This window comes from Ammospiza caudacuta, chromosome Z (genome assembly GCF_027887145.1).
Source record: "Ammospiza caudacuta isolate bAmmCau1 chromosome Z, bAmmCau1.pri, whole genome shotgun sequence".
NCBI classification, from domain to species: Eukaryota; Metazoa; Chordata; class Aves; order Passeriformes; family Passerellidae; genus Ammospiza; species Ammospiza caudacuta.
Window position 1 is genome coordinate 50606781 of NC_080632.1, and position 15140 is coordinate 50621920.

At 39.0% G+C, this 15140-nt stretch overlaps 1 protein-coding gene across 2 annotated transcripts in view; it reads right to left on the reverse strand.

Annotated features, from left to right (window-relative positions):
* Nucleotides 1-724: 724 nt before the first annotated feature.
* The window catches only part of RAB3C (RAB3C, member RAS oncogene family), a 119681-nt gene continuing 105265 nt past the window's right edge, over nucleotides 725-15140 (reverse strand). For both annotated transcript variants that reach the window (XM_058824138.1, XM_058824139.1), the window contains one exon: nucleotides 725-8768. In XM_058824138.1, the coding sequence (XP_058680121.1) occupies nucleotides 8581-8768 (188 nt within the window). In that variant the 3' untranslated portion in view covers nucleotides 725-8580. The remainder of the gene's footprint in view (nucleotides 8769-15140) is intronic.

The following is a 15140-nucleotide window of genomic DNA, read 5'->3' on the forward strand; positions in this document are numbered from 1 at the left end:
GTGTGCTAAAGGAGTTTATAGATAGACACCTGCTCACAGGAACTGGGGGGAAAGGGGATGGTGCAACCTCATCAACAGATTGAACGAAGATTAGGATTTATGTGGAGGGAAAATAAATTCAGGAGTCACAGCACGGTTCAAGCTAGCACAAGTGTGTGTGTATATGTTGGAAAAAGCAAAAACTGAGCAGTGATGCATCATAATTTGTGTGAAATAACCACCCACCACAACTGAGATGATGCACTGGAACTAAGATTACACGATCAAGTAATAACTGCGTCCAAAAAGCACATATACTCTTAAGCAGTTTAGACAATGAAAAATCAAAAGAAAAAACTTTGCCCTATTTTAAAGGGCAGCTTAGAGGCAGTGTGCTTTTGTTAGGGAAATGCCAAACAAATCTTTCTCCTTCAGACTATTAGGGCAAAGTCCCCAGTGAGTTCTGTGGAATTCATAAAGAGCTACAGTCACCAGTGCTACTGAGAGGATATTAGTGAAATGAATTATTGCAGATGTGGTGGTATCTTTGTCAATCATTTAGTCAAAAATGAAGTTATTCTATTCCAGTTTTAGTAAGTTAAAGGAAATAAATGAAGGGGGGAGGTGTAAGACCATATCACCACAACTGAGATATTCATGAATATAGTCTCTTGAATATTTATTGTAATTGCAAAAGGAAAAAAAAAACTTTCAGCAAAAAAAAATAAACAAAGAAAATCCACTTGGCATACAGAAGTCACATACAAAAAGAATATCCAATGGAATACACATGGTTGCTACGTCAGCACAGAATTAAAACTCTCCATGTGGATAAAACTTGCACTGAACCTTCAGACAAGAGCTCCCATGGATTTATGGAGAAGATTCACAAAATTTATCACCCAGCAGCATTTTAGCTAGCATATTTTTTAAAACCACAGTAGCTATATTGCAGTAAGAGTCGGGGGAGAAGGCACAGATTGAGTCTCACCCCCTCACAAAGGTATCCTAAACACATCAATTTTTCTTCAAGAACAGTTCAACAAACAAGTTGGTTTGAGAGAACCAGAACAGCTACATGTTATCAAGGAAAGCATTTATTTTCATGCATGTAATCACATGCCTGTGAGTAATTTTAAAAAAGCTAGGTGAAATTACCTGCCAGCCCTTGAGCTGTCAGGTCACGTAACAATTAAAGGTTTAGGGACTCCTGTAGCAGGCTGTACATTTCCATTTTAGTTGTGCCTCATATTCTGACTCTTACTTTGTTGCTCAGCAACAATGCTGCCAAGAATTTCCTTTTTATACTAAGAAATCCCAAATTTCTATCTACATACATTTTCATTTCACTCTGGTGTATATAATTTTGCAGAAATTTTAATGGCATTAGGTAAAAAAAAAAAATTTAAGGACTTTTCAGGTCATTGCAAGTACTGTCATGTGCTACTTAATGCAATGTGGCTACTTTGCTGTCTCAGAGAATGTATTTGATGATATCAGAAAGGAAACCCTTGATATTGGTTTCCTGTAGGCCTTAGAATTTCATTCTTTTCCAGATCAAGCAAATTAAAAAAAAAAAAAATCAAAACAAAGGAACAAACCCCCATAATTTATTAAACCTCATATATTGTCACAAAAATGCATCAGAAAAATTAAAAATCTACTTGTGTACCTTTTAGCATGGTACTAGTGAATATATGGGGTTTTCTTAGGAAAATTGTCTGGCAAAACCAATTCCCCAATTCTTCTCCATGGCCCAGACTCAGTGGCCTGTCTCTGTTTAGTAAATTCCCAATGCAGATGACACATGCCTTTGAAGCTGGAGATTTAGCAAAAATTAAGAGAATGAGCTCTTCTGCAGGCTCTATGGGCACTGCTGGGAACCCGTGGCAGATCAGTGATTCAGGGTTTAAGGTCCCAAATGTACCCAAGGGTGCTGCTGAGTACTGATGGCCTTGCTCATGTTCTTAGAAAACCACTAGAATTATGTAAGTAAGTAGGAATAAATTATTGGATGTCTTCTTTTAATTTCATGGTCAGATTCTGACCTGCATTTTGTTTCCATTTGTACCTTGGCTTTATTCCTAATACTGGAAATGCTGAACTTTGAAGGCCATGTAAAAATGGAGTGAAGAATGTGGGTCAGTATCTTTAAGGAGGTATCTTCCACCTTTAGTATCTAGAGAAGTTAAGAAACTTAATTGTCAAAACTGACCAATTAAGGTCACCTTCCACTCTGCTGTGCTGCTGACTGTGACCTTGAAGCTGTTTGCAAACATGTTAAACTGGGGCACCAACCAAAGTCTGACAAGTCATCTGCAAGAATATCGGGTACCCCTATTTACTATTTCAGGTAAGTATTATGAATTAACTGTATCAGATTAAAGAAAACATGACCACATGATATTATGCAATACAGGCAGACAGAGCATGTAATTGACTCTTTAAGAAAAAATAATTAGCTCACCATAAATGCTGAGCTCTAAGGCGTTCTTTTAATGCTTCTAGAGAACATGCTTTAAAAAACATAGGCAGAGAGTTTATAAATGGTTTAAAGCATTTTCTGACAGAAGGCCTGTCCCACTAGTGTTGGTGTAACATGACAATTCTCAAAAAAGGACACTCAGAACTCTAAAAGTAAAATTGACATGCACTTGCAGTAAACATACAAATATCTTTAACCATAGTCTCATATATTAAAAATAGCTTAAGTTACTTAAGAATATTCTTACTACACTGGTAAAGTGTTTACTATATAATATTTCTACAAGACGTGTACATTTACTAGAAATCTTAAGCCACACAGGCATCATCAACAGCTTATCACACATACATGATGCTTCTCCCTTTCACACAAGTTTATATACACTGAGTAAATAATTAAATATTGCACTTATTGGCCCATGATTCCTCAGTTTTGAGGTATTCAAAAATAGAAAAAATATCTATTTTTATAACATTTTTTTCATGCAACATGTAAGACATTTGAAATACACGAATGCTAGTATATAAGTTACACATTGTGACAGTCCAACCAAGTCACAACACATCTGACATTACTGACAAAATACCAAACAAAAGTTACAGCACAAACATTTCATATATCACTAGTTGCAGGTACATGTCAGAATTACTTGAGGAGATTTCTCACCAGAAGTGGTAAAGAATGTCTATCTAACCTTCACTTTTGTGTGTTATAGGTGAATGTGAAATTATGGGAAATGAGGACTTTTGCTTCCCCCCGATCAGATACCAAGTACCTTATTGTACAAATGACAAGCCATCTACCTCTGCTGGAACCATGGTTAATGAACTTCTGGTCTTCAAATGTAACACATTTGATTTCCAGCAGTAATGACAATTTAAGGATAAATTTGGGAAAAGTGGCACTGAATATAAACAAGTAACAGTGGGAAATGAATGAGTGTCAATGATGTACTACTGTATGTGCATGTAATATGTGTGTAGTCACAAATTCTGCTTCACTGAACACCCATGGATAAGCAAAAGGAAAAAAAAAAAGCTTAATTTGCAAAGGTGAACTACATTTACCTCTAAATAAAACTGGTAGAGTTCATTTGAATAATTGAAATATGTTGCCTTTTTAAATGAGACTGGAAAAGTGATCAATCTTGGAGAATCTGGAGTCAGAATGTATGGATCAATGCTGCAAATTAACGGAACTTATTCCCCTGTTGGTATAAGTGAAGATATGTTGCTAAACCCCCTGAGCATGTATCTATGAGGCTTCAAACTCATGGTCCCACATTGCTAAATCTGTCATGCTAAAGAACTAGGCTTATACATCGTGAGTCTGTATGAAACAGGCCAAGGAGGAATCAGGTTGTTATCAGAACTGAAATTTAGTTAATGACTGTAAAAATGTAAAAAATAAAACTTTCTTTTCTAAAAAAGAAATATAGAAAATAGTAGCTTGGGAGGGGTGGAGTTTGTAAGGGGGTTTCTCTTGGAATGCAATTCCAACATCATTTGTCTGCTCCAAAGAAACAAATGCATAACTATCAAATGTAGAATTTTTGCTACTTTTTTTCCCTCCCAAAAATGGCAAATTTAATGCATTCTCAAAGTTAGGATCATACTCCAGCAAATTTTGTGCATCCTGAAATAACATTTCATTTCCAAAATAAAGATGCAGGTGGTACAGCTGAGCTGAGCAGACTGGGGAGAAAATTTAGTCTTTCAAACTGGTGCTCTGAAAAAGGCCACATAGATGTCATTGCTCAGGTAATTTCTCTAGGTGTTGCATTAAGTATAAGCACAAAGGAATAAACAATTCCAGCTTAGAGTCACTTACACAGCTGTTCAGAGAGAAAGAGTATTTTCTGGCAGAAAATTAGGCTAGTTCACATTTATTTAAAACACCAAACAAACAAGTCTAAATAAACTAACCACCACCACCAAAAAAAACAGACACAGTATTAAGTCAGTTGCACTTGTAACTTGTGAACATGAACTCCTAAAAGAATCAAAAACATGCATCTGAATGTTCAGCCCAGCAGGGCTGGCTGGCTGTTCGGCAGGTTGCTGCCCGAGGCACCGCAGGAACCAGACAATCCCCATGTTCCCGGGTGCTCCCAAGGGATTTTCTGACCAGTAGCTTGAAGGTGCAGAAAGCAGCACATTGTCAGAGCATGATAAGGCTGGTGCATGGCCCCTGCACAGGATTAGCCTGCTGCCGTAAGCTTTAGTCTAGATCATAACTCAGAAAAAGGATTGTGTAGTATTAGTTCAGCTTCAGCTGGCACTATGTAGCTCAGGATTCTCTGCCCAAAGGCATCTCATCTCTCAGATTAAAAATACTCTGTGTATTAACTGCTGCATCTCACCAACTGGATAAATCTCTGCTGAAGGGGGTATCTATGGCTGGACCAATGATTTGATGTAACATTCAGTTTTATTTCTACGTTGAAAGTACAACAAATCAATGCAAGGCATGCAAGAACTTTTTCACTTTTTCACTTGTGATGAGGCTGAAAGTAGTTTTGTTTCTGCTATCCCAGTTTCCATCCGAGCTCTCCCCTCTTCCATCACAAAATATAGTGCTTTGTAGCCTGATACTTGATATATGTGAAGAACAAGGCATTGATAGTTTAAAATTAGGCCCTTGATCAAGTTGCAACAAGTTCTTAAAAAACGTTCAGCCTACCTGGATTTAAGAAAATTGCAGTTCTCTCCTGTAAGTCAAGAGGAACTGAACGAGATTGACATAGGCTGCTGTTGGGTATTCTATCCCATAGGAGGCCAAGGAATAATTTTACATAGAATGAAAATTCTAACACTGCTAGTCCCCTCAGAATTCTTGGAATATTTGAGGAAGGCATGGTAAGTTACTTCTCAAAAGCTTTTCTGTCTTTACTGTTTCTCTACAAAAGATAAGTTGTAATTGAGAGAGGCACTGAGATCATGATGCTCATGATCTAAATGTGACCAAATGTATAGCAGAAAACTCAATATTGCTGTGAAGTATATGACTGCAAAAGCCAACCTGTGATGGAAAATCAAAGCCTACTTTTTCCCACAGCAGGTAACCCAGTTTGGAAAGAAAAAGCCTGCTTGAACTTCCACACATTTTCAATTTCAGAGAAAGCCATGATAGGATAAATTTGGTTTGATGGGACCACAACAGGCCATCCTTTCCAAACTTCTACTCAAAACAGGGTCAACTGAGAGGGCTGAGTGGTTTTCCCAGGGTTTTAGTCTCATCTTGAAAAACTCCAAGTATTTTATTTGAACATTTTAAAAATTAATCAACCTGAATGCCATGACAATGTCTGAGTGTTAGCACAAAGTTTTGAAGAGGTTTTAGGTACAGACTCATTCTCTGCTGCTGTGTTTCAGATAAGCTTTTTCCTTTTAACATATTTTAGCCCTCTAAGGAACAACACTACTCTGACAGCTGCTTCCCCCAGCCACCCCATCTCATGCAGAAGGCCAAATATGTGTGGTGGCCTAGCAGGTTAGCTGCCTCAGAAACTTGAAGCAGAGGTTCTCCTTAGATTTTGCTGTTACTCTTCTGCCCAGACTCCTGATGCAAAATGAAAAGCAATTAACAATTAACCTACAGAACTTTTAATCTATCTCTCAATTATTTTGAAAAGATATATGCTAATAATGTATTTCTACCACCAATTCTAAATGGTCATAGCCAGGCAGGGAGGGTCTAAATTCATTGCAATGGATACAAGCAAAGTGTGACTGCAGCAAGGGACACCTTGAAGTCTTTTTTCCTGCTTGCACTGTGCACCGGAAATGACAATTTTACATCAAACATCTCAGAGCAAAGCTAGAAGAATACTTGCACTTCTTGCCAAGCTGCATGATTCAGGATATACCCAAAATCCTGATTATGTCTCTCTCCTCCTTGCCTGAGATGGTTCTGACTAATAATACAACCTAAGACTCATCTAAAGAACTTGAGAGCTGAAGCTGAATTCTGTCTCAAGGCTTTCCTGCTCCTTCTTCTTGGCCAGGAGTCACTAACATAGCAAGAAACACATGGAAAACTGCCCAGCAGCCATCTCAAATGAAGCCTGCTTGACTTTGTACTGCTTGTGTTTTTTCCAATCAGCTGGCACCTAGGGTGTGAAAATGTACGAGGGAAACTCTCTCAGCACACTTAGCAACACGCTGTCTTAAATGGGGGAGGGGGAAAAAAGCGCCCTAGAGAGAGAAAGGATCATTGTTGGGACAGCATGTACCTCTTCCACCTGGCTGGTCCTCCACTCTGAAAAGAAGGGTGCTTTCTCTTCATGGAGGTAAATCAGTCTTCATGTCTACTAGGGGGAAAACTGCTTAAATAAACTAGTTAACAGGACAGACATGGCTTAAAAACCCAGACTGAAGACTGCATTGATAAATTTAAGTTAGGCAGCCCGGGTAGAACCCTCCTGGCATATCCTTTTTACATATGTCTATATGCCTTGTTTGGAAGTAACATTTATTGTGTCAAAGTGTATTTAGATTATTTAATAAATTTTTTTAAAGTGGCCATTTTCTCTTAGTGTCTATCTATCTTAGTGTGTTATGTATCAGGAGTTACATAAGTTACCTTCAAAAAACATAAACTGTAAAGAAGGATTTCTTTGCAGTTGTGAGTCATTCAGTGTACTATGTGTTACTTCCTTTTATTTTATTTTTCAGATTTTTCCCATTGCTGACAATTTAAAAAATGTCAGCCCTATATTAAATTCTGTCTAATTGGAAAAATAAAATAATCAGGGCTTCTTCAGTTATGCTGCTTAGTTACAAAAGGTCACTATGATGCAAGTAAAGTAGTTTTACAAAGTACTTCAGGACACAGATGTAAGAAACTTCCACCAATTACTAGAGGAGTAAAAACTGTAAAATATAACTATTTTAACACTTGACCATAAAAGAGTTTGTGTACTTTATTCTGCTATCTTCGCAGTTTTTTGCTGATCTTTTCAATGTATTCAGTCTAAGATTAGAAATGTTGACAATTTTTTATCACTCCTAAAGTTTTAAAAATCCTATTTCTCTTGCCAAAATAAATGGAGAAAAAATCAGGTCAAACTTAAGTTCACTGACACCATCAGCATTTCTGCAATAGGTCTGAGTAAAATACAGACATTTATAGCCACTGTGGTGGTAGCTATCTCAGTGACTGAATGGGAGATGAAATTTCTGAAAACTGAAGCATGCAGGTTTGACAGAAATGTGACAAGGCAGCTTTTGGCTATGAACAACCAAACACAATGGATTTGGCTCTGTCTGACATAATATAGGACTGTGTGGTTAATGTCTTATGCAGGCAGACATGGAAAGAGCAAAATAGCCTTCTACGACAGGGGTAGGTAAGACTGGGATCTCCAAAATTATGGAATGAGAAATTAATTCTAGTTTCAGAAAATTATTAGCTAGACATGCAGCTCCTATGTAAAAGCAAATACACTAGCTGTCCAAACAGTACCTAATATCTCTGAGACTCTGGACTGAATATCCACATCCAGTTGGAAATTGTTGATGAACAGTTGAGAATTTTGATGGCTTTGGGCCCAGGACCTAACTTTCTTCTGATTTCTGCAGTTTTCAGTCAGCCAGGATGTGTAACATAGTGAGTGTGGATTTTACAAGGCGATGCGCTCAGGAAGTGTCCCTTGTACAAGTGATCTGGCAGAATGAGGGATTTGCTCACTACAGGAATACTTCTAAATTCATTTTCAGTCAGGAAAATACACAAGTGGCATCAGGAAGCTAAGTCAAAACACCCTGACCACTACCCTAAAAATTCAACTATATAACTTGAAACCAGTGAAGTGAGAGACAATTATAGGCAAACATGGTCTGAGGACATGGCACCAGCTGAAGTGTGACACAAAACAGTAAAAAGAGAAGAGAAATTAATATACACTCTGCATGCAAAAGCCAGGTTCTAAAATATGGATCATCCTTTTAGGCTAAAAACTGCTCCATCCCCATATGCATATTAGAACAGCTGATGTAAAACAAGACTGTTCTCCAAATAAATTAATAAGACAGTATAAATAAAGGCATATAGACCATTCATAAATACTCTGTTGGCAATAGAACACACTGGAGCTGCCTTTGCTGATAGCTGCATTAGCAGCTGCAGCTGGGCTGCTGTGGAGGAGGGGTGTCCTTCAGCTGTGTGTTGTGGTTGCTGGCAGCAATGGTGGGATTCGTCTCCAGACTTTCTGACATTTTGTCACAGATGATATCCACAAGTCGCTCAAACGTCTGCTTGACATTAATGTTTTCCTTGGCACTTGTTTCAAAAAATTCAAATCCTAAGAAAATAAAGAACATGTTTATGTTCTAGGCATGTTTCGGTATCTCCAATAAACATACAAACTTCTCTTGAGCAAGAGACACTCAGAAAGGAAACTCATGAGAGCACACGTATGGAAGAGGAGCAGGTAAAATTGTAACACAATCAGAGTAAGTACACTAGTGCTACTGGCTTTATACAAGGCTGGATGAAGTCAGGACCAAATATATTTCCTTAGAAAAATTCTACTTTAACACAGTTTAATCTAAAACTTAATACCTGTTTCAGAGAATTATTTTAGGAAAGCCCTGTATGTACAGCCATTGGGAACAAGTAATCTGCTGCTCCATCTCTAACTATTACATTCCTCTAAGCATTATGCAGTTGGAAACAGCCATTTCCATTGTGTTATTTAAGGTGCTGCCAAAATAAAAAATAATGCTTGCAAAAGTACAGGTAAAAAACCAAGCAAGACAAGAAAAGATTTTTGCAATTTGATAGTTACTAAAGTTAGATGTGAATCCATGTGACCAAAGGGATTCCCAACTCCACAAAGAGAACTAATTTAAAAAAACCCAACCAAACAACAGAAATGCACATAAGGAAGAAAACATAATTCATTAATTCATTTGTACAGAAGGACTTTTCCTCTATTCATTCCCAATTAATAGCCCAAAGGCAAAAACCATAGCTATCCTTAGCCCTTAAGGGACACTGGAAGTTTTTATAGAGCAGAGACAGCTGTTCCAAGCCCTCCAGAGACAGTTTCCTAAGTTCTCCTCTCTGCCTCCAATTGTACCACATCTCACCTCCCACATGGGTCTCATTCATCTAGGCCAGGTTTGCAGCTTGGCAGTCAGCCTGCAACCTAGAAAGCTTCTCCCAGAGCTGAGTCTTCCCACATGCTTGTTTCCTTTGCAAAGCATTTGTGTTCCTTAATTTATTGTTTTATAAGACTTTTCCCACATTTTTCCCAAGTTAGAACATTTCTCACCCATTCTCTGATAATTCACAACTTACTTCCATTCCTATCATTCCTATCTTTCCTACCTACTGGTTCAATATTAAAACACTTTACAAAACATCTGATTGACTCGTAGCTTTACAGAAACCTTTGCACAGTCTGGCTTACCCTTTGCATAACTATTTTGATTCCTTCTGATTAAATCTGAATATTATTGTGCAATTACCACTGTCTTTCAGTATGAGAAAAATCCCTGTCAGAAAATTTAAATTACATGAAATTCCTGGCAGAAGGACGGAAAACAAATCTTTGTGGGTCTGGTGGTTTGGTTTGATTTTTTGAATGTTTTATTCTGTTTTGAAAGGCCACATGAAATTTAAATGCAAGTACTTGGGTCACATTAGTATTATGTCTTCAGTATGCCATCTAAACAGAATGTAATCTACACATTCAGTCCTATAACTGCTGTCTATGCAGCTTTTGCAATTTGAGCTCTACCCTAGAGTTACTGCAGATAATAATATTTACCTTGACATGATAACCCGGCCAGAAGTAATAAGCAATGTACAAACTCAACTCTGCTCTGAATGATTTTTTTGTATTTTTAATTTATGTAAGGTGCTGTACTGAAGTGTCAGGAAGCACTAAAATGTTATAATGTATAGGAGCTAAGCACTGGCAAAAGTTGGTGTTCATAGGGAGATTAGATAACAAGAGCTACCAATATTGTACAGGGATTTAATTGGTCATACGACTTCTGTTAGTATCAGGAAGAAGTGTAAGAGTAAGCTCACCAGTATGAGAATACATTGCCTTAAAAACTTTTCCATTCCATATTTCACTGCAAAGCAGGAAAACTGTGAATAATAAAAGACTTCCAACAAAAATTAGATACAAGGATATAGTTTTAATCTATAAGATGCTGCTTTAGTTAAGCTTTGCTTGCACATTTCCTTTGTCCCAAACTAGAAGGAAAATGAGAAAAGACAGTGTAACATCACTTGTTGGTGGTTTTGGCCCTCCTGCAGAGCTCCATGCAGGAGAAAGCTGTTCAGATCATTTGGGAGCTGCTTGGAGAAAGGAAGATCGTCCACAATTTCAGTATGCTGTCTTGAAACTCAGATACAGCCCCAGCCCATCTGAGCTGTCAAGAACCTTCCACAGCTCCTAGTGTCTTCTCCACAGGAAGGAGGAGGAAAGCAGCCGTTCCACAGAGGAACAAGCAGAATCATAGGGCAGAAGGGTTGAGTAACAATGGGGGAATGATGCACCAAAGCTTGGGAGATGATAGGAAGAACACTGAATCTAAAGAACATTTAGGAGTGGAACAGTTTTTACAGTTATAAAGATAGAATAATGAGCTCATCAGATGATAATGAAATAGCAGATATGATATCTAGGTAAGAGATCTAGAGAGAGAAAAGCAGAAAATGAAAGGAAAAGAGTCACAGAGAGGAGGCCTATGTCAAGAACTACTGTAACAAGGATAAAATCAAGAAAACAGGCCCACTATCTTGGTGAGGATGTTTTGCATGAGAACATAATGAAAAACTTATAAGGCACGTATTCTCCAGATTAAATGGAGGCTTACAGAGTGTCAAGCACAAAATAATTGATTCAAATAAAATACTTTGGAGATTTCTATGGAATTTCAGATATGATTTCAATATAAGAAGAAAATTGCAGTCATAGCAGTGACGTAGTTGGATATCAGGCTATGAGGGTATTCCATCAATTTGGACATTAATTGCCTGGTCCTGCTAGGCTAGGCCTTGCTGCATAGATGAAGCAATGGACAGACCTGAGAGAAAGTGGCTGAGCACCCAATTGCCTCCACAATAAAACTAATGCTATATTCTTTACTGGAACTGTAGGGGTGGGAATTTTGAACATTATTAGCCCAAAGAGCTCCTTCTGTGTATAGACCTATGATAGGTACTTTTTATATGCTTGAATGTACAAATAAACATCCATCTTCCCAAGAAGAGAATGGGGCATACATGTGAGCTCCTTCCAGGTAGTTCTCTGTAAAACAGATGCAGCTGCACATAGGTAAGACACTGTTCTCACAGGTGCAGACATGGTAACACAGAAGAGTCTTTTGAAGCTAATTAAGAAGTTAAGAAAATCTTTGTGCAGTTTCGGGTAATCACTGTCAAAGCATTGTGGTATGTACTGAGCAAGTACGACCAGCAGGATTGCAAAAACTCAGCAGAACAGGAGTTCAGAATCTCTCTGATGCAGCCAAAGACACCATTACAAAGACCCTTGCAAGAGAGGCTCCTGTAGGCACTCAAAATAGCCAGATTGTCCTGGGCAAGGGATTCAATTTCTCATGGGAGCATTACCTTGTGCAAGGTCCCCCAACAAATTAGGTTGGTTCTTTTGGCTGGTTTGTTTGTTTAACCAAAATCTTGCCTGTGGAACAGTTTCAAGGAGCTATACATATTTTTTCCTAGCAGGGTGTTCTTGGAATCAAGGCTAGAATTCTGTTTGTTTTCATTTTCTTATGGAATATTTTGCAGATCTTTTTTTCCCCATGGCACCTCCTTCTCTACTGACTCATTTTGCAATTATTTTACTAATGGCTCTTAAACACCCTAAGCTTCATAAATCCCTGTGTATGACAGCCTAAGTTCTATGACTTCTAGTACTTTTTTCAAGTTTGTTTTTCACTGCTTATTATTAATTGAGATAAAATATTTTCCATGGGGGTATAAGTGTGAAGTGAGACAGCTATCTGGTGCTGCCCAGGGAAGCAGAGCTCAAAGAACACCATGTTCCCACCACGTGTGATGATCTGTACTGCTGATGGGGATGAGGCCAGGCAGAGGAGATTATCATAAAGACATGACAAGCCCAAGAGGTAAGTGGGTAGGTCAGGGAGAACAGAGCTGAAACTCAGAAAATCCAATACACCAAAGTGTTGCCTGAACATACGTACAAAGTGTATGGAACATGGAATATGATATTTTAAATGCTTATTTTGTGTTTAATTCTGTTTTCCTTTGCTGATTCCCTCTTTCCCTACTACTGACTCAAAGAAGGCTGGCAAGCTCTTGGCAGCTGCTACAGAGCACTACGGCAGCAGAGCTAGACAGGGCACTGGCACGGTCCTGTTGTTCTCCTGGTGATCTACAATGCACACAGAGCATTTAGATGGCTTTCCTGAATCATACACACAGCCAGATGTACTGACTTTGTACCCTCTCTGCCTCATATGTGTGCTAGCTCTGTAGACGCTCCTTCATAACTGCTCATTAACACTTGCTTATGTCTGCTTTCAAAACACAGGAAAGAAAACCACCCAGAAAGCACAGTCATATACAAAGAGAAGAACATTCTGCACTCTCTCATCTTCCTGAGAAAACATGACATCAAGAGCACAGGCTAGACAGCAAACTAAGAACATTTCCACAGACAATACAGACAAGATCTATGCTGATGTTTCACAAGTTGATCAGGTGGCATTTTGGTTTCAGAGTGTTTTTCTACAATAAAGACAATTGAATTTGTCAGCCCATATGTTACATTTTACAGATGTCCACAAGGGTATGTTCCCTCACTAACTATCCTTCTAAATTTTCGTGAAGACAAGCTTGAGCTGTGGTCCTTAGTGCTGCTTTTGTCAGTGTCTGGTTCAATCCAGAATTGTAAGGAGTAGTAGGAGACTGCAGCATCAGAGCAAGAAATGGATGCAGGAAGCTGCTCCCTTTGTAAGAGCAGGGTGTAAAAGGCAACCTCCAGGATGTCATGGGAATTAATAATTTAACAATATCATTGTATATAAAAGAGAGGTGTTAATAAGGACTTATCTTAAAATTGCATCCTGTGGGTAGCTCTGAGCAGGCACTGGCAGGCACTTACCTTCCTGCCTGCTATGAATAGTATCTAATAAGTTTTGCATTCACATTACAGGCTGTCAGTCAAGGCAACTGCAAGACCTGTCTTCTCTGCTCAGATGTCCGCTTCCTCAGAACTGTCAATATTTTTTAGTCAAGGAGAGAAAGGACACACATGGCATGACTGAAAGGTCATCTCTCCCAGGGAACTGGGCTGAAAGTAGCTCAAGACATCTGCTGTTCTTCAAAGTATCTCCTACATCAGCAACTCTCCAGTTATGACAGCAGTTCTGGTTTGCTGTGCTTTGCTCTCTAGATCAATAGGATGGGATCTCTGCTGTCCTAACAAGCCCAAGTGCTGGGCTATGATCAGAAAATTATTTAAAAAACGTCAAGCCTCAGAACAGGACTCTGCTAATACTATTGCAGTGAAGAGCAGTGCTCTATCACCATTCAAAATAGAGAATTAAAAGGAGATAAACATTATTATCAGAAATGCTAAGCTATTTATCCAGTCTTTAGGATGGCTGAATTTATTAACAAAAACAAAGCTAAAGGGGGACTGTCAGCTACGGCAGAATGGGGAGACCCAAGGGGCTGTTACTGGTCATGCTCTAGCTAACATCTCCTTTTCCAGTCTTTCAGAACAGAAGGTTTCATATAAATTCCAGTTGTATTGTTTTTGATTGTCATTTTCAGATACCTTTTAAATGAGTGCATTTGGGCACTTAATTAGATTTCTAGCAAAGATTTTTTTGTGTGTGTGTTTACAGGAGATATAGATTGAGCAAACCCTTGCTCCTCATTGTTATTAAATAACTTTGCTGTAATGCAGCTCCCAGTATCTGAAAGCAATGGCAGGTTGGCTTTCCTCTCAGTAAAAGAACATCCTGGGGACAGGAGCCTGTAATTGCTCTGCCAATACCCTGTCTGTGTTGTAGCTAAACAGAAGACTGGTATTCATCAGTGCTGTCGGTCTGTCTCTTTTCCCTGGAATTAATATTTGCCCATTAAAAAAAAGCTAAAAAACAGTGCAGGATGGAAGTTTGAACCAGCATATTGCAGCACAACCCAATTATTTTCATTTTTAATGCAAATTTAGATGCAGCCATATGTCTGTGCTCTCTAAGCTGTGGGTGACCCTGCCTTGTGCACCACAGCCTCCAGTCAGCCACAGAGGCAAAACAGAACTCGCTGTTCTAGCAAACTGTGTGTGCTGAGGTATCAGCTCCCACTTGTTTCCTCATTTACATGCCAAAATTACAGGACTAAAAATGTCTCTTCAGTTCAGTGCCTAAACTCACAGCTGCCTCGTACACACAGCGTGCCCACAGATGCCTAATGCATGTGCTACTCCCCAGGGCTCCACTCCTGGCCAGTGAAGGTGCACCCCAGTCCTGATGCTGGGGAGCTGCTGCCTTGTGCCCTAGCCCTGGAAGGATTCAGACACCATTCCCGCTCCCGTTCCTGTTCCATCCCAGCAGCAGGTCTGCTCCTGCAGGCTGGGTCAGACCACCACAACTGCACCCTCTGTAGGACCTGACACCGACACTGACAAATGCCCCACTTTCAGGCTTACTGGCAT